Consider the following 27,440-nt stretch of genomic DNA (forward strand, 5'->3'; position numbering starts at 1 on the left):
AAGACCTATTCTCATTTAAGCCATTGCTTAAAGAAATACATAAGAAAACACGTTTGGAGTTTCCCATACAGCATAACAAACACTCCCTAAACACATGGAAGAAGGATCTCTGGTGTTCTCAGGTGAGACTAAAACTGAACTTTTTGGGAAATGAAATGTGTGGCACAAACTCAACTCTTTTACCCCAAGCAGTGCATTCAGATAGGTTCACCTTTCAACAGGTAAACACCCTAAACATACTTAGTGGAAAAAAGTTAAATGTCTTTTAACAGTCTAGACAAAGCCCAGATCTCAATCCAACAGATTCTGTGGACTAAGACGGCTGGACACCAACACAACCCGTCTAGGAGCATTTTTTTTTTCTTTTTGGGAGAGTAGGCAAAAATCCCATCTTCTAGATGTGCTAAACCAGGGATGCTCAACCTGCGGCCCTCCAGCTATTGCAAAACTACAACTCCCAGCATGCCCGGAAAGCCTACAGCTATCAGCCTACAGCCGAGCATGATGGGAGTTGTAGTTTTACAAATAGCTGGAGGGCCGCAGGTTGAGCATCCCTGTGCTAAACTAACCCAGGAGATATAACCCAGGAGAATGGCAGCTGTAATTTCAAGAAAAGAAGATGGTACAACAAAGTCAAAGTATTTACCTTCGGGAATGAATATTCACGTAAGTCTTAATTACTGTTTGTCTCACAATAAAAAAGTCTTTCCACCTTCAAAGTGGTAGTTATGTTGTATAAATGATATGGTACAAGCCCCCTAAAAATAAATTTTTATTTGAGATTGTAGTGAATCAAACCAGGGAAAACACCAGTGTATACTTCTGCAAGGTATTGACTGTAAAGTACATAGGATGTAGAGCTGTGGAAACTTTTTAGACTCATTTTAATAGAAATCTTTGACCTTACAGGGGTATCGTGACTTTTTACTATATATATGAGAAAACCCACTGACAAATGATGCATCCACATATCACCATTTCAGTAAGAAATTTCTAAATCTCTACAGAAGTCTCACAAGCTTTTGTTCCCTTTTGCCACTTTGTAATCCAGAGAATTTTCTGTTATGTATTTTTTTATCTTTGTGTCCAACCAAAATTGCATTCTCATTTTCTCTCGGTGTGAAGGTCTACGATGTGAAGAAGCTAAGAACTGCTATCTTCTCTCTTTACCTCTATAGCCTACCTCACCACAAAGGAACTCTTGGCATGGAGAGGGCTCATGGGATTGCCGGGCATGCTTACAAAAACAAACAAAAATGGATTAAGAGGAGGATCGGCGACCTTGCTGATTTATTCACAACGAAAGAACAAGCAAAATACTCTGAGTAAAAATGAAACCGTAAACAAGTGGTTGTTTAACAATAAAGAACAAAAACAAGTGGGAGGTTTCAGCCAATATTAAACCCCCAGACTAAACAGCACTAATTATAATAACAGCTCCGGCCATTATCATGTGACTGACGGTGGAACGTCTGATTTATTGCTTATGTTTTAGAGTCTATAGCAAAACAGCATAGAAAAAAAAACTGCCTATGAGACTCTTATGTGAAATTAAAAAGATTGTGGCAAGTTTTTAAGTTAAACCCCATCGAACAAAACAACAGGGGTCCTGGTCCCTTATCATAATTGAGCAGTTGGTCGAGCATGCACCCTGCCATCTTATTCATTCTCTATGACACTGCTGGAGATTGCAGAGTACAGTAGTTGTCCAATAGAGAATGACAGGAGTGTCAGGGCAAATGCTCAATCTGCTTCTCCAGTAGGGTAGGGAACGGGACCTCTGGTCTCAGGATTGGTAGGTGTTTCAGCATCTGAACCACCACCGATCAGTTAATTATACCCTATGATGTAGATAAGGGATAATGTTAAAACTTACCACAACCCCTTTGAAAGGTGTCTCTGCTTTGGACAACCCCAACTTATTAGAAGGATCCCTTGACAATAAGCTGATAACAATGTGTCCTCCACCTGGGATCCCCAGCAATCACCAGTTATCTGTGGGGAAACTTGGCAGCATGTGTTCAATTTCCCGGCAGCGCCAACAGAGGAAAAATGAAGCATTACAAATATTCATTCAAATCAATGGGTTCTCTAAGTAATTTAGGACAGGAAAGGTCCTCCAGAGTGATAGATGCTCTTTGGAGCTCTACTCCAAGATGACCAAGAGATGAGGATGGTGAACAGAATAGTTGCCTCTATTAATGCTCTAATAAGAAATGTAAAATGGGATTTTCAAAAGTAACAAATAATCATGTGGATATGTGATAAATGCTGTTCATGAAATAAACCCTTTAAGTTGAAGAAATCATTAAAGCCTAAATCTACCTACACAAGGTTTCTGGCAGCAGTACCTGATAAGCCCAATGTCACATATCTACATCATATCATTTGCTTTATTTGTCCACTCTAGTCCTAAGAACCTGTCCTCCTGGTTGTTGAAATGATTGGTCACCATATTATTACTTCCTGTCTTTAGTGTAAGTCATCAATATCAGGTTGGCAAGGGTTCGACATACCGTACCACAACTGATCAAATGTACTAAAGTAGCTCCAGCACCAGAACTACACAGCTGTGTTCCTTGGGTAGTGGAAGGTGCTTACTGCAGCACTGCTCCCATTCACTTCAGTGGGAGCAGTGCTGCAGTTAAAAGCTCCTTCCACTACAAGGCACTCAACTAGCGTAGTACGAGCCAAATCTGAACCCCTTTCTCTTTAAGAGGGCATCATATTGCATTGGGACAACCACTGAAGGGGGCACTTGATATGGCATCACTGAGGGGGCATTTAAAAGGGCAACATATTGTGTAGGGGCCACTTAATAGGCATTACTATTAGGTGAATATAGTTATATCGTGGCTCACCCGTGTCTATTAATATGGTTAAGGTGCAAGGATCGCGTAATCTCGCGATAGGTCAAACCAGTTTCTCTTTCACTGGTATCCAGATCACCATCGGAATGCTTGTATTGACCAACAATGTATAGGTCTCTTTCCTCGGGTTAAGGTGGGTAGTTTGTCGCTCGCAGGACCAGCCAGACGCGTTTCGAGGGGTCTCCCTCTTCCTCAGCCACTGTGTATGCGGCGCTGCAAGACGAGATTTCTCCTCTGCAGTAAAAGATATGTTTGCCGAGGCATATGAGCTGAGGAGGTGGCGGTGTTCATATACTTTGGCAAACACCCAAAAAATCCCGGCAATGATTTATTCATCCACATCGATTGATGTGAATGGATAAATCTGGTTTGCCAGGGCATACGAGCTGAAGTGGGTATGGATGTTGGGCGGAGCTCCTATGTCCTGGCAGACGCCTTTCCCCTCCTTTTTCTTTTTTTGGCAGAGATTTTTTCATCCACATTGATCGATGCGAATGAAGAAATCTGTGCCGTTCATTTTTTTCTTTCAGCCCAGAGGCTGAACGGAAAAAAAAAATCTCATTACCCGTATGCTCAATATAAGGAGAATAGCAGAAACTCCTAATGCTGGGCATACATGTAATGATTGCGGAGACCCTCAAATGCCAGGGCAGTACAAACACCCCACAAATAACACCATTTTGGAAAGAAGACACCCCAAGGTATTCGCTGAGGGGCATATTGAGTCCATGAAAGATTGAAATTTTTGTCCCAAGTTAGCGGAAAGGGAGACTTTGTGAGAACAAAATCAAAAAAATCAATTTCCGCTAACTTGTGCCAAAATTTCTTTTTTTCAATGAACTCGCCATGCCCCTCATTGAATACCTTGGGGTGTCTTCTTTCCAAAATGGGGTCACATGTGGGGTATTTATACTGCCCTGGCATTTTAGGGGCCCCAAAGCGTGAGAAGAAGTCTGGTATCCAAATGTCTAAAAATGCCCTCCTAAAAGGAATTTGGGCCCCTTTGCCCACCTAGGCTGCAAAAAAGTGTCACACATCTGGTATCTCTGTATTCAGGAGAAGTTGAGGAATGTGTTTTGGGGTGTCTTTTTACATATACCCATGCTGGGTGAGATAAATATCTTGGTCAAATGCCAACTTTGTATAAAAAAATGGGAAAAGTTGTCTTTTGCCAAGATATTTCTCTCACCCAGCATGGGTATATGTAAAATGACACCACAAAACACATTCCCCACCTTCTCCTGAGTACGGAGATACCAGATGTGTGACACTTTTTTGCAGCCTAGGTGGGCAAAGGGGCCCACGTTCCAAAGAGCACCTTTCGGATTTCACAGGTCATTTACCTACTTACCACACATTAGGGCCCCTGGAAAATGCCAGGGCAGTATAACTACCCCACAAGTGACCCCATTTTGGAAAGAAGACACCCCAAGGTATTCCGTGAGGGGCATGGCAAGTTCCTAGAATTTTTTATTTTTTGTCACAAGTTAGTGGAAAATGATGATTTTTTTTTTTTTTTTTCATACAAAGTCTCATATTCCACTAACTTGTGACAAAAAATAAAAACTTCCATGAACTCACTATGCCCATCAGCGAATACCTTGGGGTCTCTTCTTTCCAAAATGGGGTCACTTGTGGGGTAGTTATACTGCCCTGGCATTCTAGGGGCCCAAATGTGTGGTAAGGAGTTTGAAATCAAATTCTGTAAAAAATGACCTGTGAAATCCGAAAGGTGCTCTTTGGAACATGGGCCCCTTTGCCCACCTAGGCTGCAAAAAAGTGTCACACATCTGGTATCTCCGTACTCAGGAGAAGGTGGGGAATGTGTTTTGGGGTGTCATTTTACATATACCCATGCTGGGTGAGAGAAATATCTTGGCAAAAGACAACTTTTCCAATTTTTTTATACAAAGTTGGCATTTGACCAAGATATTTATCTCACCCAGCATGGGTATATGTAAAAAGACACCCCAAAACACATTCCTCAACTTCTCCTGAGTACGGAGATACCAGATGTGTGACACTTTTTTGCAGCCTAGGTGGGCAAAGGGGCCCACATTCCAAAGAGCACCTTTCGGATTTCACAGGTCATTTTTTACTGAATTTGATTTCAAACTCCTTACCACACATTTGGGCCCCTAGAATGCCAGGGCAGTATAACTACCCCACAAGTGACTCCATTTTGGAAAGAAGAGACCCCAAGGTATTCGCTGATGGGCATAGTGAGTTCATGGAAGTTTTTATTTTTTGTCACAAGTTAGTGGAATATGAGACTTTGTATGAAAAAATAAAATAAAAAAAATCATCATTTTCCACTAACTTGTGACAAAAAATAAAAAATTCTAGGAACTCGCCATGCCCCTCATGGAATACCTTGGGGTGTCTTCTTTCCAAAATGGGGTCACTTGTGGGGTATTTCTACTGCCCTGGCATTCTAGGGGCCCAAATTTGTGGTAAGGAGTTTGAAATCAAATTCTGTAAAAAATGACCTGTGAAATCCGAAAGGTGCTCTTTGGAATATGGGCCCCTTTGCCCACCTAGGCTGCAAAAAAGTGTCACACATCTGGTATCTCCGTACTCAGGAAAAGGTGGGGAATGTGTTTTGGGGTGTCATTTTATATATACCCATGCTGGGTGAGAGAAATATCTTGGCAAAAGACAACTTTTCCCATTTTTTTATACAAAGTTGGCATTTGACCAAGATATTTATCTCACCCAGCATGGGTATATGTAAAAAGACACCCCAAAACACATTCCTCAACTTCTCCTGAATACAGAAATACCAGATGTGTGACACTTTTTTGCAGCCTAGGTGGGCAAAGGGGCCCATATTCCAAAGAGCACCTTTCGGATTTCACAGGTCATTTTTTACTGAATTTGATTTCAAACTCCTTACCACACATTTGGGCCCCTAGAATGCCAGATCAGTATAACTACCCCACAAGTGACCCCATTTTGGAAAGAAGAGACCCCAAGGTATTCGCTGATGGGCATAGTGAGTTCATAGAACTTTTTATTTTTTGTCACAAGTTAGTGGAATATGAGACTTTGTAAGAAAAAAAAAAAAAATCATCATTTTCCACTAACTTGTGACAAAAAATAAAAAATTCTAGGAACTCGCCATGCCCCTCACGGAATACCTTGGGGTGTCTTCTTTCCAAAATGGGGTCATTTGTGGGGTGTTTGTACTGTCTGGGCATTGTAGAACCTCAGGAAACATGACAGGTGCTCAGAAAGTCAGAGCTGCTTCAAAAAGCGGAAATTCACATTTTTGTACCATAGTTTGTAAACGCTATAACTTTTACCCAAACCATTTTTTTTTTTACCCAAACATTTTTTTTTTTATCAAAGACATGTAGAACAATAAATTTAGAGCAAAATTTATATATGGATCTCGTTTTTTTTTTGCAAAATTTTACAACTGAAAGTGAAAAATGTCATTTTTTTGCAAAAAAATCGTTACATTTCGATTAATAACAAAAAAAGTAAAAATGTCAGCAGCAATGAAATACCACCAAATGAAAGCTCTATTAGTGAGAAGAAAAGGAGGTAAAATTCATTTGGGTGGTAAGTTGCATGACCGAGCAATAAACGGTGAAAGTAGTGTAGGTCAGAAGTGTAAAAAGTGGCCTGGTCTTTCAGGGTGTTTAAGCACTGGGGGCTGAGGTGGTTAAGAAGATATCACCAAGTTCTCATTAGCTGTTTATTCAGCAAATTTTTTTCATATTTTTTTCACGTTTTCAAACTCCTTCACAGGTACTAATCCTTATACGGGACATTTTCACTTATAGATATTTGTTTTTTCACATATAGTGCACAGTTTCATTTTATCAGATTGAAGCAATTATTCTATGAATTACACTCACCTAAAGAATTATTAGGAACACCATACTAATACGGTGTTGGACCCCCTTTTGCCTTCAGAACTGCCTTAATTCTACGTGGCATTGATTCAACAAGGTGCTGATAGCATTCTTTAGAAATGTTGGCCCATATTGATAGGATAGCATCTTGCAGTTGATGGAGATTTGAGGGATGCACATCCAGGGCACGAAGCTCTCGTTCCACCACATCCCAAAGATGCTCTATTGGGTTGAGATCTGGTGACTGTGGGGGCCATTTTAGTACAGTGAACTCATTGTCATGTTCAAGAAACCAATTTGAAATGATTCGAGCTTTGTGACATGGTGCATTATCCTGCTGGAAGTAGCCATCAGAGGATGGATACATGTTCTCATTCTGTTTACGCCAAATTCGGACTCTACCATTTGAATGTCTCAACAGAAATCGAGACTCATCAGACCAGGCAACATTTTTCCAGTCTTCAACAGTCCAATTTTGGTGAGCTCGTGCAAATTGTAGCCTCTTTTTCCTATTTGTAGTGGAGATGAGTGGTACCCGGTGGGGTCTTCTGCTGTTGTAGCCCATTCGCCTCAAGGTTGTGCGTGTTGTGGCTTCACAAATGCTTTGCTGCATACCTCGGTTGTAACGAGTGGTTATTTCAGTCAACGTTGCTCTTCTATCAGCTTGAATCAGTCGGCCCATTCTCCTCTGACCTCTAGCATCACCCAAGGCATTTTTGCCCACAGGACTGCCGCATACTGGATGTTTTTCCCTTTTCACACCATTCTTTGTAAACCCTAGAAATGGTTGTGCTTGAAAATCCCAGTAACTGAGCAGATTGTGAAATACTCAGACCGACCCGTCTGGCACCAACAACCATGCCACGCTCAAAATTGCTTAAATCACCTTTCTTTCCCATTCTGACATTCAGTTTGGAGTTCAGGAGATTGTCTTGACCAGGACCACACCCCTAAATGCATTGAAGCAACTGCCATGTGATTGGTTGACTAAATAATTGCATTAATGAGAAATAGAACAGGTGTTCCTAATAATTCTTTAGATGAGTGTATATCGCTATACTATATCTATTGTGCTTACCATATATAGAGCGAATGTGATATAATATATGAGCCAACCCCAGTGCATATCAATTTTGTGATATATTGTATTTTATTTTGTATTTTATATGTATTTTATGTGTGATTTTATATAAACATTCTACTATAGACATACCAGCTGGTGAGTGCCTGTTTTTATTTTTATTTTATATTTTTATTTTTATATTACTATTAGGTGGCACTTGAGAGGGCATCACTGTGAAAAGGCCACTTAAGGGGACAGCTTACTGTGTGGGAGCCACATGATGAGTGATAAATGGGCATCACTTTGTGAGGAAGGTGTACAAGGGGGCATGACTATGTGTGGGCCATTTAAGGGGACATAATACCGTGAGCAGACCACTTAGGAGGAGCATACTGCATGGAGGACACTAAGGGGCATCATAAGGTGAGGGGAAGCACTTAGGGGGCATTATACTGTGAAAATAGGCACTATGGGTCATCATACTGTGAGGGCTGGCACTATGGGGACATCATAATCTGTGGGGGGCACTAAAGGGCACCACTATTGTGAGGTGGCACTAAGGGGACATTTTTATTGTGTTGGGACCCTAAGGGGTTTGTGTGGGATTAGAGGCGCTGCTTATTGTTATAAAAAAAAAAAAAAACATGCCGTAGAGCGCTACATGCCACTTGTTTGTTCCCTCTTTTTTTGCAGCTCGAACCTTCACAAAGCAGCAAATCCAGATATATGATCTTTACAAGAAGTACTTGAGTAACCCTGCACTACACAATGGACAAAGCTGTATAGTTCCGGCACATGAGCTACATCTGAAAATCTGATCAGTGGGGGTTCACATTGTCGGACCCTGCCAATTTGATATTAATGATTTATCCTAGGGAGAGGTCATCAATAGTTACATTTTGGAGAAGTGCTTGAAACATTTTTTACATTGGTTTAATTAAAACATGTATATATCCTACACAGCCAGCTGCAGATTGACCTTCTCTGAAAAGTCCTTCAAATGAGCTGTCTGATGCTTTCCCTGTCTATCTCTGACCTCTTCTGAATGATCTTCTGTGTTGACCGATGTGGTCATAAAATCAGCTTAGGCTACTTTAACACTCGCGTTTGGTACGGATCCATCATGGATCTGCACAGACGGATCCGTTCAGATAATACAACCGTCTGTATCCGTTATGAACGGATCCGTTTGTATTATCTTTAACATACCCAGGATGGATCCGTCTTGAAAACCACTGAAAGTCAATGGAGGACAGATCCGTTTTCTATTGTGCCAGATTGTGTCATAGAAAACAGATCCGTCCCCATTAACTTACATTGTGTGTCAGAACGGATCCGTTTGGCTCAGTTTCGTCAGACGGACACCATAAAGCTGCAAGCAGAATTTTGGTGTCCGTCTCCAAAGCGGAATGGAGACTGAAGGGAGGCAAACTGTTGCATTCTGAGCGGATCCTTTTCCTTTCAGAATGCATTAGGGCAAAACTGATCAGTTTTGGACTGATTGTGAGAGCCCTGAACGGATCTCACACACGGAAAGCCACAACGCCAGTGTGAAAGTAGCCTTAGAAGATTGTTCAGTAAAGGTCAGAGAAATAATGGAGAATGTCCCATTGGACAGATCACTGGATGGATGAAATCTGGAAGTGACATTCCTAAGAAACACTTGCTGTGTGAGGGTGAGCATTAACCTGCTGAAAAATACTAATTGGAAGCTCTGCCACGAGAGGTAACAGATGTGTCCAAGGTTACACCCCCCTCAAAGTTTGTCAACTGGGCAAAATATGTGTCGTAGAGGCATTGTCACGGACATTCCCGTGGCAGGTACCAGGAGATCGGAGAGACTGGCAACTCGTGGGTTTAAATTGACAAGTTCACCGTGGATCTTATTGTGTCTGTGTTTTGGTGAATGCCACAACCCTTGCTTCAGGTGTTTCTTGTTGGTAATTTACCTTTCCCATAAGTAGCCGCTTCTCACTCTTGGAGGTGCGGTTTATAGATCTTCTTCCTGCCTTCTAACTAGCTGGTCGGTTGTGCTCTGTGGTGCTTCTGGAGTTGCCAGTTTTCTACTTTCAGCTAAGTCTTGTCTTTTCTTATTGTTTTGTGTTTGTTATATTCCTTGTTGTTTGTATCTGGGCCTAAGACAGAGACTTCCATTCGCCCATCATAGGGAAATAAGGGCCTACTGTAGGTATACAGCATATGAATATTCCTACCTTCAAGGTCTATTCATATTGATAGGTAGTTAGGGCCCGGATTAGGGTTGTTTAGGAGGTGACCTGTTCCTTCCCTAGTTTCCAGGCCCAGTTACTGTTCACCTTCCCTCCTGTGTTCAGTGTGGAGTTTTTCCCCCACACTGATCGTGACACAAATATCTAACAGTCAGTGATCTCTCATAAATAATGTATACTACTCAAAAGTAGCCTATGAGGGCCTCCTGTTTTGAAATTTCTATCTGGGTGTGTTATTTATTTTTTCAATGGGTAGATTAGTGATAACGGTGATCTCAGCTCATTAGTTCACTGTGACCAGCGGTCGATATACGCAGACATACAGAAAAGACTTAGGTCGCATCGTTTCTGCATGTCTTTTTGTACCTACTCAGAATAATTAAAAAATAATCAGTATGTATCTTGTTAGTGGTGCTTTCATATTTCACAAAACAGAAAAGTGCAGCTCTCACCTGCGTATTATTGCCACGAGCGCGGACATAGCGCCTGGTTTGCACTATATCAAACCTCGAAAAAGAACTTGTCAAGTCCAGCTCAAGTTTTCAAGCAAGGAGTAAACTTTATTCCAGCGGCTTTAAAAACTTGCGATACATACAAACTTGTACTTGTTACGCGTTTCAGACCATTGTCAATGTAGGTCCTTCATTATGTCATGATGAAGGACCTACACTGACAAGGGTCTGAAACGCGTAACAAGTACAAGTCTGTATGTACCGCAGGTTTTTAAAGCCGCTGGAATAAAGTTTACTCCTTGAACACTTGAGCTGGACTTGACAAGTTCTTTTTCATATTTCACGGTCTAATCCAACCCATTACATTTAGATTTTGTTCCCTGACAGAACAACAGATTCTTTTTTTTTCTTGTACAGGAAGCCAAAAATCATCTCCTGAGCAAGTCAAGTAAAGGGTTATTAAGACAAAACCTTAAGACAAGCAGAACAATAAACATTGAGGTTTCAGATTGAAATCATCCTGGAACCTCCAACTCCAAAAATCTGCTGCCTTTTTTGGTGGTAATATCTCTATGCAACTTCTGAACATCAAGCCTTACAAAAATTTTTTTTTTTCTTTTCATCGCCCTATTCTGACCCCCATAACTTTTGTCTACAGAGCTGTGTGGGGGCTAATTTTTGTTTTGCATTTTAGTTTTTTCCTCCCCACGTTCCAATAGCCATAACTTTTAAAAAATTCTGTTCATATAGCCATATGAGGGCTTATTTTTTGTGGGATAAGTTGTATTTTTTATGGGCACCATTTAATATGTTACTATGTTTGTTATTGGAAAACTGGAAAAAAAAAATCCTTGTGGGGTTATATTGAAAAAAGAAAACACCAATTCCGCCAAGGTTTTTGGGATTTTGACATCACAGTGCTAAAAATGATGTGATGTTCTTATTCTGCGGCTCAATATGAACACGGCGATACCAAACTTGGATTTTTTTTTTTTGTTTTATTACCTTAAAAAAAATAAAAACCTCTGAAAAAAATCTAAATTTTCTTAGCAGCCATTTTCTCACAGCCATAACTTTTTTATATTTCAGTCTGCAGAGCTATAGGAAGGCTTGTTTTTTGCCAGAATATATTTTTATACATAAAATAGGATGATTTAAACTTTAAATTTTTATTTATTTTTGCTCTTTATTTATTAACTATTAGTCCCCTTCGGGGGCTAGAACCTGGGATCTTTTGGTCCCTTGTTCTATTCGCCCTAATAGATCTCTTAGGGTGAATAGGTTTCAGGACACAGCAGCAGGGAGCTTACCATTGCAGCCTTTCACGGCCTCTGTTGTGTTCGCCTTGACACGATTGCCGTGTATGCTGTTGCCAGTGGCAATGTGTGTCACAGCCTCTTTTGTGTTCGCCGTGACACGGTTGCTGTGCTTTCTGTTGCAGCATGCAGGTGCCTGCCCCTTATATCCTGATTCCCTTCCCTGTTTGGTGCGTGAGGGGTTAACTATCTGGCTGGTGTGGATTTAGGTGTGCCCTGGGTGTGGCCACTTGGCTCTTTATATCCTGGTGTTGTGAACATGAGGTCAGTTGCCCTCCTGCCTTTGTGGGAGCTGGAGTGTTGCTCCTTTCCTGGATATACCATCTGTCCAGTGTGAGGGCCTCCTTGTTAGACATCAATGTCACCATGATGTCTACACCTATGTTCCCTCTGTCCTTTTCCCACCCTCACCTGTTGTCTTGTTTGGTGTGGTTGGTGTTATGGGTGTTCGTTTATGTCTAGTTTGGTGTTCCATGTCTGGGATTTTTGGTGTTGGAGTCCAGCATGGTTGCTAGACATTTCCCCTGTCTATCTGTTGTACCTCCAGAAGGGGGTTTCAGGGTTCCCCCGGAGGGGAAATCATATGTCAGTGAGCAGCTCTGCCTGGGGCCCCCATGCTTCCTGTCTGCATGTGGGTACGGTCATCGTTGGGGCCGCGGCAGGTAAGTGCGTGTTGGTTCTGGGCTCTTACCTGCCGATCCAGTGGCTGTTCACTGTCTGTCCCTTTCCTTGCAACTAGGCAGGTGGAGACCAGATTCATCCATTTCTGAGATGAACAGGTCGTCTCTGCTCCTAACCTTATTTCAAGGATCTTCAGGGTGTCTCAGGGTCCTAGGTTACTGTGTATGAGCCCACCTACCTTCTGGGTGCGCTCATACAGTTAGGAGTCAGGGCCAGGATTAGGGAAGCTTTAGGAGGTGACTTGCTCCCTTATCCCTGCTCCCAGGCCTAGTTGCTATCCCGTCTGCTCCACATTGTACGGGGGGGTTTCCCCACTCCCCACTGTGACACAGCCATGGAAGGCTTCAGCAGCGTTCAGGCTGCCATGGCAACCGATCTGAACCCCTCGATTTCACTGCTGGGGCTCTGATCAGAAAGCAGAGGGAGCCGCAATCCCCTGCCTTGCCTCACAGGTGCCACGATCAGCGTTAATCGCGGCACCTGAGGGAATCGCCGTTCCCAGTCATTGCGGCCTGGTACTAGCTGTATGATACAGCTTGCACCCGCCAGTACCAGTACGTCACTGGGGCTGGAGGCGTTAAAATGTGTTGGGCCTCATGCACACGATTGTAGTTTTGGTCCATGTCCGATCTGTATTTTTTGCAGGTCGCAGGCAGACCTATTCAATTCTATGGGTCCGCAAAAAATGCGGATGTCATCAGTGTGCTGTCCACATCCATTCTATAAATTCTAGACCATGTCCTATTCTTGTCTGTTTTGCATATGAATACGGTCTGTGCATGAGGCCTTAAAATAAAAGATAAAAATTTTCAGCAACTGTGCCACATTTTGGGCACTTCAGTCCCGTTCACTTCAAGGGGATTAGGCTACTTTCACATTAGCATTTTTTGTGGATCCGTCATGGATCTGCAAAAACCCTTCAGTTACAATAATACAACCGCATGCATCCGTCATGAACGGACCCGGTTGTATTATGTCTTCTATAGCCATGACGGATCTGTCATAATAACCATTAAAAGTCAATGGGGGACGGATCCATTTTCTATTGTGTCAGAGAAAACGGATACGTCCCCGTTGACTTACCGTATTTTTCGCCCCATAAGACGCATTTTTCCCCCCAAAGTGGGGGGGAAATGCCCCTGCGTCTTATGGGGCGAATACTAATGAACGCTTCCATTATGGAAGCACTCATTAGCACAGGAGGACCGGGAAGCCGTGAAGGCTCTGTGCTCACCGCTTCCTGGTCCTCGGCTGTCGGCTGAGAAGGCTGCGCACAGCGTAAGGGCGCTCTGTGAACTCACGCTGTGCGCGCCAGTTCACAGCACAGCCGACAGCAGGAGGGAGTCAGAGCGCGGGCGGTGAGGAGCGGCGGCGTCCAGGAGCAGGAGAGGTAAGTGATTTATTTATATTTTTTATCTAAGGCAATATTGGGCTGATAAATAGGCAATGGGGGCTTATAAATAGGCAATGGGGGGCTTATAAGGAGGCAATGGGGCTGATAAAGAGGCAATGGGGGCTTATAAAGAGGCAATGGGGGGTGATAAAGACGCAATGGGGGGTGATAAAGAGGCAGTGTGGACTGATAAAAAGAGGCAGTGGGGGCTAATATGAGACTAGGGCTAGCCAAAAGAGGCATGGAGCTAATATGAGACTGGTGGCTGATTTGAGACTGGGGGTCTGATCTGAGGTCTGAATGGGGTCTTATTTATATTGGGGCTCATATCTGAGGTATGATTGTGGGTCATTCACTTTTGGGTGTGAGCTGAGGTCTGATTGTGGGTCTGATCTGAGGTCTTATTAACATTGGGGATCTGATTGGAGCTGTTAGCTGAGGTCTGATTAACATTGCGGGTCTGATTGCTGGTCTGACCTGAGGTCTAATATAAAAAAAAAAAATCTTATTGTCCTCTAAAAACTAGGGGCGTCTTATGGGCCGGTGCGTCTTATAGGGCGAAATATATGGTACATTGTGTATCAGGACAGATCCGTCTTGCTCCGCACCACATTGCAGACAGAAAAACGCTGCTTGCAGTGTTCTTCTGTCCGCGATGGGGACGCAACCAAACGGAATGGAATGCATCTTTGTGCATTCCGTTTCATTCAGTTCAGTTTTGTCCCCATTGACAATGAATGGGGACAAAACTGAAGAGTTTTCTTCCGCTATTGAGATCCTATGACGGATCTCAATAGCAGAATTGAAAACGCAGATGTGAAAGTAGCCTTAGCCTTGGACCTGGCACTTTTTTGACTCTTGCAAAACCCCTTGAAATTGTCATCTCAGGTGCATAATTGACAACAGTCCTAAATTTGCAGGGACTTGTTCTTCATTTTTAGAGACAGCCTCACAAGCGGCCAACCCATTGGGTTTGAGGGCATTCCATGGATGGGGCTTATATGCCCTGAATTTACCAACAACAATGTACAGGAGGCAACTAAGATCGCTGAAACTACAGCTCTAAAATGGACTGTTCTAGAGCTATAACTGTGGGGTGAAACTCCTGGACAAATACGCAGACTTGCGGTTCAAAATGCAAATAAAAAAATAAGAAAAATTTTGAGGTTTCCAGTTTCAACATTTGTAGAAAAGGTTAAAGGGGTTGTCTCACTGCAGCAAGTGGCACTTATCATGTAGAGAAAATTAATACGTGGCACTTACTAATGAATTGCTATTATCCATATTGCTTCCTTTGCTGGCTGGAATCAAGTTCCCATCACATTATACACTACTCTTTTTCCATCGTTACGACCAATCAGTGGTGGTCGTGCTTGCACCCTATAGGAAAAAGTGTTGGCCTCTGGTGACCAGGACCGTGGGAGCGCACATAGGCTATTGCTTTTTCCTATAGTGTGCAAGCATGGCCACCGCTGATGGATTGCAGGGTGGTCATAACTATGGAAACGAGCAGTTTATAATGTGATGGAAAAATTAACCCAACCAAAGGAGGCAATATGGATAATCACAATACATTAGTAAGTGCCTTGTATTAACTTTCTCTACATAATAAATGCTATTTGCTGAAGTGAGACAGCCCCTTTAACTAATGCCGCAGCCCCAAGTTGGAAAATAACATAGTGTGAATGCTACCTTGCTGCTTTTACCATCCCTACTGTTAGCAAAGTTCTGTTTTTATCGGATTCGTCAGCTGAGTGTCTTACAGTCTGGTTGCTAGGTATATACTGACTAACAACCATGCTCCTTTATATAGGGTTTATCATGATACTTAGTCTCTAGTAAACGTCTGTCCCCGATTATTCCCCTCAAAGAGAAACTTCCACTAGATTGAAGGCAGAGGTTGGAGCGAGGAGGCCAGGATAAGGGTCTATTTAAAACGTCCGTCTGTGTTTTGCGGATCCACGGTTCCGCAAAACACGGACAACGGCAATGTGCGTTCCGCATTTTGCGGACCGCACATCGCCGGCACTTAATAGAAAATGCCTATTCTTGTCCGCGATTGAGGACAAGAATAGGACATGATCTATTTTTTTCGGGAACGGAATTGCGGACCCGGAAGTGCGGATCCGCAATTCCGGATCCGGGCAGCACATCGTGCTGCCCCATAGAAATGAATGGGTCCGCAATGCGGAACGAAATTGCGGATGTGTGAATGGGGCCTAACACTTTTTTCTTTTTAAAAGAATATATTTACTAAATTTGCAGAATTTGTAGAAAGGATACATACGGCTTTGCTAAAACTATGTTGCTGGTAAAGAGGAAAAAATGAATGGCTGTTCGTGGAGGCCGCTTGTTCTGCCAGACGTGCTCATTAAATTCCATGCATCTGTTTTAGAGCTCTCAGCTTCTCTGACCACCAAGGCAGGCAGACGTTGTACCAATTGCTTGGAATATGGTCCATAGCAAATTCTGGGGAAAATCCCTGCTTAGTCACACTATGAGGTTAGTCATGGAAAATTAACCAACCTAATAACAGGCATGTTGTGCCGCGCGGAGACCTAACTTGCAATTATGTTACACATGCAGAATGAGGGGGGGGGGGGAATGACACATGGGAAAAAAATTTGCACTAAACCCTCAAGATCTTGTCGACGTAGTTATATATTTTTTTTGTACAACAGAAATATCAATAATGGCAGGAACCCTTAATGTCCAAAGTATCGTACTTAAATCTACGAACACCTTCAAGGGCAATTTTATTTAAATAATTGCATTGTAATCATTTTGGGCTAAAAATAATTTTTTCAATTGGTCTTTATTAAAACTTTTCAACAGTTTCTGTTCTACAGCCTTCACTTTCAGTGCATATGCAGACTATGTTGCTTTGAATCTGTCAGGCTGCTGCTCTGACAGCTCGATGCACAGCCCTCATCTCTGAACTCCTGACGGCTCATAAACACTCATTATAGTTAAATTCTTATCAAACTGATGATATGGCTTAAATGAGCGTTTATGAGCTGTCAGGCACTCAGAGATAATGGATAAACAACCCGTCAGAGCAGCAACCCAACAGGTTAAGTGTGAAACTAAAAGCAAAGACTGTTACTATTTTTTTTCAAAGACCAATTGAAAAAAATCATGTTTAGCTTAAAATGAGTAAAATACAATGTAACGGATCTCCTGGCACCCGACTGGGTACCTCCGTTGATGGATGCACCTAGTGCTTCCCGAGGGCTCTAAGCACTCCACTTGACACCGTAACCACCACAGACCCCACGAACCGCCGCAGCTTGGTTGGGGTCTCGTCGTCCTCCACCCACGCTGGACCCAAGACCGGGCTTCAGCTTCCAGTGGGTGAACCTCTCCTAAATCCAGAGAGCAGGAACCAAGAACAAGCTCTTACAAGAGCTTATACTCAGGGGAGTATTGTGATATAGCAATTCCCAAGAATGTAGTTATCCCATCCCCCAAACATGAGCCAAGACTTTATGAAGGGGTAAAGCAGGACTCTTTAATAAGCACAAAGGCATTTCTTATATACCGTTTTCCCCACAAGGTTACCACCCACGAGGACCTTGTGGAGCACAGAACACAAAGTCACAACAGCCAATCAACACGGTATTGTACAGATAGACACTCCCAGCTAATGTACACAAACCCCTCTCTGCCTGTGATACAATTAACAAAACACAATGGGCATTGTCTGTGACTCAATCAACAAATACAATGGGCATTGTCTGTGACACAATTACCAAACACAATTAACTTAATCACTCACAGGCAGAAAACACAAATTTTTCCAAAAACACATTAAACACCTCAAAACCCCACATATCCCCATAAATTATACATCCGTGGATAGCTCTGATCTGGGCGAACAACATATCTAAAAATCACCCAGATATGAGAAGGGGTTCCTGAATTCCATAGAAGTCATATTTCAATGCCCAAAACAGTTCCACAGATTTAGGCTGTGCGGCCGGTCTATCTTCTCCTTCAAAGTTAGTATATGGGCCATAATCCTGAGGCAAGAGGCTGGCAAACAGGCCCCTCCAAAACCCAGTGGCGAGGTTATTTTCGCCACATACAATAAAACAAATTGTCCCTGAAGGTCTTAATAGCCTTCAAAGAGAATATCAAATGATACGGCTGACAGCGGGCAACACTGAATGGGCTTCCCTTGCTCTCTTTCTATAAACACAGATTTAAAGAAGAAACTATAAAAGAGCCTTCCTATACTTCTTTGCCTGATGTCTGTTCCCCACTATAAAAAGCTGAGAAAGATCTCTAAGTTTCTTAACAAAATCTATGGTCTACTGCCTGAGGAGACCTAGCCACATCATGCTAATGGCCACTTAGTCTTCCTGTGAAAGATGGGCTAAGACAGAGGATGAAGCAGCTACCTGCTTTGGCTGGCATTACTGGAACACCCCCCCCCCCCCCCCATGACAGGACTACTACTTTTCCAAAAGCTAAATGCCACCCCTACAGATCCTGCTTATTAATTAAAAGCCACGGCAAGCCTGAGACAAACTCAACAGCACTTTTGTGCCTATAAGGGTCATTGTCAACTCCTGTTCCCTTCAGCCATGCACCCCATGTTCGAGGTCCTCATAGCTATTTTTGACTCATGTTGGTCCTCCAGGGTGTTCTCCAATAAACCCTGTTGGGGAAATTTATCAAGCCTACATTCCAGAATTCTGGTTTAAAAAAAGTCACAAAATAGGAGTTTGTGAGTTTTTGGGCTTACTTGCAAAATTTTGCAACATTTAGATTTTTATACCATTCACTCCAGTTTAGAAAAGTGGATGGGAAAGTGGGTGTGGTTAGTCTGTCAAGCTGATTCAAGTCAAATTTAGTTGGAAAAATGATTCCAGTACAGGGAGGGAGGTGTATAAAAAGGAGTATAAGGTAAAGACAGAAGTGTTCTGTGTTTTTGACCAGCACATGGTTTTGTCTCAGAATAACTGATAGAAATAACTGACCAAATAACTGAAGTGTGAACCCTGCCTTATACAGAATTTTTTAAACTTTTTTAATGGTCCTCCCCTCCATGTGATTAAGCACGTTAACAGTAATAACGTTGAAAATATTCAGCACTGTGCTCCTCTAGGGCACTTCCTAGATCATGTGCAAAATGTAGGGCGATGTACGTGGGTTGCGTCGTTGCAACCTCGGGCACTTCCTAGATCATGTGCCAAATGTAGGGTGATGTACGTGGGTTGCGTCGTTGCAACCTCGGGCACTGACTGCTCACAGCGCTGGAGGCTGGCTGACTGCGCAGATGCAATGCATGTATATCACGGGTTGTAAACGGGTTAGGATCATGTGCAGATCCAGGACTGACCTGGTAGGAATATTTTCAACATTATCACAGTTAAAGTGCATAATCACATAAAAGGGGAGGGGGCTTGAAGGAACAATTTAGTTTTTTTTTTTAATTGTGGATAACCCCCTTTAAATTTATCAAAACTTCTTACACCATTTGATAAATATGGTGCAAATTGCAACGCCACAGATTCCTGCACAACGGACTGATAGAAGCACCTAACTAGTAGAAGCATTCTGCAATCTACGGGCTTCCATCAGTCCAGACCTTAAGAAGTTTTCCATATCCATAAGTAGCTGCCAACAAAACTGTCCTAATGTTTTCAATGTATTTCTCTAACATCATAGCATAAATAACATACATAAAACAGATAAGGAAGATCTTAAATACAACAAAAAGACACTCGGCTCAATTTTTCCCAGAAAATTTCCCAGTCTTGGTGACACTTTGCTACCGAGCCAAACTATTTCATAAAGGCATCTACTTTCCGAGGACTCGAAGGCTGCACCGAACAATATATTACCAATTTCTAAAAGTACAAACGTCTTTTTGTTTCTATATAGCAATCTTTCACAGTTTATAAATCTCTGAATGAAACACAAGCCCTGAAATAATGAGACGTTTTCCCCTCCGAGATCCTCGGCAGTCCGCTTATATTTTATATGACACACAAGTTAGATTTAGGACCATTTCAGCAAATCTAGGACATTCTTTTTGATTTATATTGCTAATGACACATTATGGATTATTTCTCCTAATAGCTTAAAACCTAAATGTATGGAATTTCTTAAATTCGAGGAGGAAAAAAAAAAAAAGTGCAGACCCCGGGGGTATAGACTGAGTATTTACTATTATATGTCTGATATACAACGTGTTGCCACACTGATTACTATGTAGTGCTGGATCGCAACCCAACTAGGCTCAATCAGCCATGTTTAGCAGTTGGCACGCTGTACCGAAAAGGATGTTATAAGCTACCAGGCTTCATGTTGAACATCCATTCATCAGCGAAGTGGTTTAACAAGAAAAGCATCAAAGCAATACAACCCTCCTCATCAGTGCGGCACATGGATAAAAGCCCTATAAAAATCAGATGTGCAGACCAAACCCCTGTAATAAGCGTAGGCTAAAAGATTTATGTTCAAGATTCCAGAACCCTTCTTTCGACAAGCTGTTCTCTTATCCAATATCTAAAGCAGAAAGGCAGAATATGGATGAATTTTATACCAAAAAATAGAATTTTAAGCACTCTGCGATATTATACAGACACGTTATAGAGGTATTCAGGAACCTTACATTAATGGCATATTCCTTAGGAAAGGACAATGATGATTGATCGAGAGGATCTAACCTCCTGGCCCCTGACACAGCACTATTCACAGACATGTGGTTGTGTCTGGTACTGCAGCCCAGCCCATTCAAGTGAACCGGCTGTGTCGTGCGGAGATGTAGTGGCAGACACAGCTTCCCTTTAGCTACCCGTTAGTCAATATCTGACCTTTGAACACACCTTGCAATAAAAAATATTTTGCAATCTTTTGCAGGATGAAATCAATGGTCTTCTATCATTGCAAGGGAATGGATCCGTAAAGGCTGGAAACATAGGGGGAGATTTATCAAATGAAAAAGGTAGAATCTGATTAGATGCTATGGGCATCTAGGCCAGCTTTCATTTACACCACTTTCGATAAATTTCCCTCACCATGCTCATAGACCGGAACCAATACCAATCATGAGTGCTATAGGATCCTTCCCTCCAACCCAAGAGATGCATTCAGACGTCTTAGGATTTTCAGCAGTGCTCACTGACTGACCTGCCAATAGGTGGGGGGATGATATTAGGGTGCTGCCCCGATATAATAGTAGTGTAATTTAGTATTATCCCGCTCTAGAATCCCTCTAACCCTCCGATACCTGGGGTAGGGAGATAGTAGGCGGGAATATCCATTGCTGGATTACCTTTCCCCCTATTTTGTGCGTTTTTTCACGCAACGCAGGCCCCATAGAAATGAATGGGGCTGCGTGAAAATCACAAGCATCCGCAAGCAAGTGTGGATGCGGTGCGATTTTCACGCACGGTTGCTAGGAGACGATCGGGATGGGGAAAATAATAGTATTCTTAATACAGAATGCATAGTACAATAGGACTGGAGGGGTTAAAAAATAAATAAATAATAATTTAACTCACCTTAATCCACTTGTTCGCGCAGCCCGGCCTCTCTTCTGTCTTCATCTTTGCTGTGCAGTAGGAAAAGGACCTGTGGTGACGTCACTGCGCTCATCACATGGGCCGTCACATGATCCATCACCATGGTGATAGATCATGTGTCGGACCATGTGATGAGCGCAGTGATGTCATCAAAGGTCCTATTCCTACTGCACAGCAAAGATGAAGACAGAAGAGAAGCCGGGCTGCGCGAACAAGTGGATTAAGGTGAGTTAAATTATAATTTATTTTGTTTTAACCCCTCCAGCCCTATTGTACTATGCATTCTGTATTCAGAATGCTATTATTTCCCCTTATAACCATGTTATAAGGGAAAATAATAAAATCTACACAACACCTAACCCAAACCTGAACTTCTGTGAAGAAGTTCTGGTTTGGGTACCAAACATGCCGATTTTTCTCACGCGCGTGCAAAACGCATTAAAATGTTTTGCACTCGCGCATTTGCCCGCGACGCACCCGCATCTTATCCGGCCCAAAAACATGACGCCCGTGTGAAAGAGGCCTAATAGTTAAATAGTCCATAGCATGACAGATCTTTTTCTTAGTTAATAGTAGTGGATATGGTACCTTACATTGCTGCAGTTTCGGAAACATTCCTTATACTGACTTTTCTTCAAATGTCTCAAAAATAGCCAAGAAAGTAGCGGCAAATTTTTAACCAAATCACTATTGGCACCAAAAATACACAAAGTATATCCTGTTTTAATTAAAGAGTCTGCATTTTGTTGGCTCTTAAATGAGCCATTGTACAAAGCATTAAAGCACTAAAAATCCACATTTACTAGATTTATACTAATGCAACATCCAAGTGTTGGAAGTACAGTGGAAATCACTTAAAGGATTAGCTGCTAGGGTAATAAAATATATAAAAATGCATCAAATTGCGAGAGCCAAGGCTGAAGATGAAATACAGGCTGCAAGACACGTCTAAACTATAATCACAAACACATACCATTTATTTTCATACATATTAAGAGTCAAAATCTGATTGTCCTGAAGAACTCGTGAACTGGAAACGGTCAATTATGAATAGGTAAGTAGCTGAAGACCCAACCTTATAAACACCAATAACTACAGTACAGTTTTACATGTATATATCTAAAATATCATATCATCAAGCCCATTGTGTTAGGCCCTTTGCACACGGGCGTCACAGTTTTTGTCCGGATGCTTTGCGGGTACTTTGCGGCAAACCCCGCGCGAGTTGGCATGCAATTTCAGTCAGTTTAGTCTGCGATTGTGTTCCGTTGTTCAGTTTTTTCCGCGTGAGTGCAATGGGTTTTGCACTCGCGTGATAAAACACTGAATGTGGTACCTGAACCCGGACTTCTTCACTGAACCTTCTATCTTCATTCAGCAGGACCTGCGCTGACGTCACCGCGCTCACCACGTGGTGAGCGTGATGACGTCACCGCAGGTCCTTTTGCAGGTCTTGAAGAAAGATGACGATACCGGCTGCACGATCAAGAGGATGAGGTGAGTTTATCTTTTTTTTTTTTTAACCCCTCAATGGACTTGACTTTAATGGGGTCCGGGGTTGCTCATCCCTATTTACTAACATCATCTCCTAGCAACCATGCGTGAAAATCGCACCGCATCCACACTTGCTTTTCACGCAGCCCCATTCATTTCTATGGGGCCTGCATTGTGTGAAAGTATAGAATATAGAACCTGCTGCGATTTTCACGCAACGCACAAGTGCTGCGTGAAAAACAACGCTCATGTACACAGCCCTATTGAAATGAATGGGTCCGGATTCAGTGCGGGTGCAATGTGTTCACGTCACGCATTGCACATGTGCTCGCCCGTGTGAAAGGGGCCTTAGTGTTTACAAAAAGAGTTCCCGTGGCCACAATCTACAGGAGCAACAAGACATACACCTAGCAACGTACTTACTACTAAATGTTTTTGATGACTGATAACTTCTTAAAAAGTTGCCCTTCTGGCTCCTAGGTATGTTGACACGGCAGATTTTGGTACGTATTCCGCACCCGAAATCCACAGGGAATACAAGTGTACTCTGTATCCTCATTGGTAACCTGCACTGCCGTTCACTTGGTAGCCAAGTCAGGAATGTCCCTTCTTGGTGGGGTTTCCATGTGGAAACCCCGTGGAGATGATAGTGGCCGTCCACTGGCAGATTAGCCCTTTGAATGGGGCAACGTGTGATCAGATCTGCTACATTCAAACTATAAATACGCAGGTTGGATTTTTTCGATGGCTAATTTTATGCCATGTGAACACGCCCTTACGATTTTTCTGGACCTTGCATGAAGATGCTCCAATACTTATGTCAAGCATCTCCATGGAGTAAGTCTTCCTCCAAGTACAGCATTTTACAAACTTAAAGGAAGCATGGAGACAACGTAGTGGCCTTCTATCATGGCGAATACACCTCGTACACATGGCTGGAGTACAATGCTTTGTAAGTGAAACCACACCACAACAAAAACATATCCCACTGAAGCCGTGCTGACGTCAGAAGTATGTGTTTATCATCTGTCCTGAACGTCCTGTTACAGTTTTTGGCCCCGGGCGAACTGGAACGTGAAGTATCTGCAATCGTCCAAAATCAAGATTACCACGCTCCTCCAAGGTAATTGATACGTGAAAGAAAAGTTATGGTTAATGACTTAAACATATTCCTGGGATATAAAACTTTTCACGGGCGTTCTTTACTTCTAAATATAGATCCGAGTCCAGATAGAATCAAGAGGAACATCAGAAAACCCATGAGGAAATATGAATACTACAAATCCCACAAAGATACTCTTGAAGATACCATACTGTATTTCTATGCCCACAATCACGTCACTCTTTGGCTATAAATCATATAATTCACATTATAAATGATTTTCATTGAGCGTGCCCAAATGACAATTCTTACATCCAAAATATATACAGATATGAAATGAAAAGTATGTACATGAATACACTGCATGACTTATCCTGTACTGATCCTGAGTTACATCCTGTATTATACTCCAGAGCTGCACTCACTATTCTGCTGGCGCAGTCACTATGTACATACATTACATTACTTATCCTGTACTGATCCTGAGTTACATCCTGTATTATACTGCAGAGCTGCAGTCACTATTCTGCTGGTGCAGTCACTGTGTACATACATTACTTATCCTGTACTGATCCTGAGTTACATCCTGTATTATACTGCAGAGCTGCAGTCACTATTCTGCTGGTGCAGTCACTGTGTACATACATTACATTACTTATCCTGTACAGATCCTGAGTTACATCCTGTATTATACTCCAGAGCTGCACTCACTATTCTGCTGGTGGAGTCACTGTGTACATACATTACTTATCATATACTGATCCTGAGTTACATCCTGTAATGTACTCCAGAGCTGTACTCTGTATTCTGCTGGTGCAGTCACTGTGTACATACATTACATTACTTATCCTGTACTGATCCTGAGTTACATCCTGTAATGTACTCCAGAGCTGTACTCTGTATTCTGCTGGTGCAGTCACTGTGTACATACATTACATTACTTATCCTGTACTGATCCGGAGTTACATCCTGTATTATACTCCAGAGCTGCACTCACTATTCTGCTGGTGGAGTCACTGTGTACATACATTACATTACTTAACCTGTACTGATCCTGAGTTACATCCTGTATTATACTCCAGAGCTGCACTCACTATTCTGCTGGTGCAGTCACTGTGTACATACATTTCATTACTTATCATAAACTGATCCTGAGTTACATCCTGTATTATACTCCAGAGCTGCACTCACTATTCTTCTGGTGGAGTCACTATGTACATACATTACTTATCATATACTGATCCTGAGTTACATCCTGTAATGTATTCCAGAGCTGTACTCTGTATTCTGCTGGTGCAGTCACCGTGTACATATATTACATTACTTATCCTGCACTGATCCTGAGTTACATCCTGTATTATACTGCAGAGCTGCACTCACTATTCTGCTGGTGGAGTCACTGTGTACATACATTACTTATCCTGTCCTGATCCTGAGTTACATCCTGTATTATACTGCAGAGCAGCACTCACTATTCTGCTGGTGCAGTCACTGTGTACATACATTACTTATCCTGTACTGATCCTGAGTTACATCCTATATTATACTCCAGAGCTGCACTCACTATTCTGCTGGTGCAGTCACTGTGTACATACATTACATTACTTATCCTGTACTGATCCTGAGTTACATCCTGTAATGTACTCCAGAGCTGTACTCTGTATTCTGCTGGTGCAGTCACTGTGTACATACATTACATTACTTATCCTGTACTGATCCGGAGTTACATCCTGTATTATACTCCAGAGCTGCACTCACTATTCTGCTGGTGAAGTCACTGTGTACATACATTACATTACTTATCCTGCACTGATCCTGAGTTACATCCTGTATTATACTGCAGAGCTGCACTCATTATTCTGCTGGTGGAGTCACTGTGTACATACATTACTTATCCTGTACTGATCCTGAGTTACATCCTATATTATACTCCAGAGCTGCACTCACTATTCTGCTGGTGCAGTCACTGTGTACATACATTACATTACTTATCCTGTACAGATCCTGAGTTACATCCTGTATTATACTCCAGAGCTGCACTCACTATTCTGCTGGTGGAGTCACTGTGTACATACATTACTTATCTTGTACTGATCCTAAATTATACCCAGAGCTAACATCACAATTCTGCTGGATGCTGTACCAACCATGAAAAAGCTTGTTGATGGACTCCTCATGGCTTAGATAAGTTAGTATATCATAATGGCTCTGCTGGGACAGTATATTGTGCAGTACTTTGGTATTTGTTTCTGCTGGGGCAATATATATTTATATATCTTTAGGGGAAGTGTATTGTATAATTTGTTTCAGGTGGCACAGTGTATTCTGTTACTTCGGGGGCATAGCGTATAATCTATATTTTAGGGGGAAGAGTGTATGGCACTATTTATTTCAGGGGCACAGTGTATCATATTATCTGTTTAGGGGGCACAGTGTATTGTATTAACACTTTCAGGGGGGCACAGTGTATTGTATTAACTCTTTCAGGGGGGCACAGTGTATTGTATTAACACTTTCAGGGGCACAGTGTATTGTATTAACACTTTCAGGGGCACAGTGTATTGTATTAACACTTTCAGGGGCACAGTGTATTGTATTAACTCTTTCAGGGGGGCACAATACAATGTTTTACTTATTTCAGAGGGACCGGTGTATGGAATGACATATTTCAGGGAGCCCAGATTGTGGGACCATTTTTTAAACACACAATATCTTGTCCCGCCTTCAGGAGGCACAATGTATGGAGCTACTAGGAACTATTACCGGTATATTCATGTGGAAATATCTGGTGGCATTATGATGTTCTGGGGGCACTTTGACACCGTAGGCGCCCTTGACGTCAAGTAGAAAAACTGATGTAAAGCACTTGAATACCAACCTTGGTGATAGGGTTAAGTACATAAATAAGAAGCATTACCTCCATCCGTTCTTGCTTAACTTCATCGATCTCATCGTCTTCCATCAAGGCAAGGAGCTCCCCAGTTTGGTCAATGGAGTTCAGAAAGTCCTGGGCTAATTTTTGCCGTTTGTTTGCGTTATTGTTAGCGGCCAGCTTCTCTGCTCCAAAAATGATGACAAAAAGTTACAAATAAAGACACGGCTGCAAAAGGCATTTGTATTACATCAGGCCTTAGATATCAAACCCTAGAAAACCAAATATGTCATGAAAGTATCATCCTCATTACAATCCATGTAGGACTTTCATACCATAGAGCATTCAGACAAAGTAGTAGATGCAGTGGGTCAACAAGAGGATGATCTAACATGGAAACATCTGATTACTGAGCTCTACTGTGATCCAATCTCTATGTCTACTATGTTTACGTACTATGTAAAGTACATGTTCATAATATAGTGAAATGCTTGGGGATTTCTGTCTTTTTGAGTGCGCACTTACAATCTACTTTCCTACAGTATCTTCTTGTTAGTGTGCTTCCCTC

The 27,440-nt window shown here is 42.2% G+C and overlaps 1 protein-coding gene across 3 annotated transcripts in view; it reads right to left on the reverse strand.

Annotated features, from left to right (window-relative positions):
* SUPT3H (SPT3 homolog, SAGA and STAGA complex component) overlaps positions 1 to 27,440 on the reverse strand; it is a 496,743-nt gene that overhangs the window by 117,694 nt on the left and 351,609 nt on the right. For 2 of the 3 annotated variants that reach the window (XM_040427284.1, XM_040427285.1), the window contains exon 6: positions 26,918 to 27,060. In XM_040427284.1, coding sequence (XP_040283218.1) covers positions 26,918 to 27,060 — 143 coding nt within the window. The remainder of the gene's footprint in view (positions 1 to 26,917; positions 27,061 to 27,440) is intronic. The other variant, XM_040427286.1, reaches the window with a different exon arrangement.

This window comes from Bufo bufo, chromosome 4, assembly GCF_905171765.1.
Source record: "Bufo bufo chromosome 4, aBufBuf1.1, whole genome shotgun sequence".
NCBI classification, from domain to species: domain Eukaryota; kingdom Metazoa; phylum Chordata; class Amphibia; order Anura; family Bufonidae; genus Bufo; species Bufo bufo.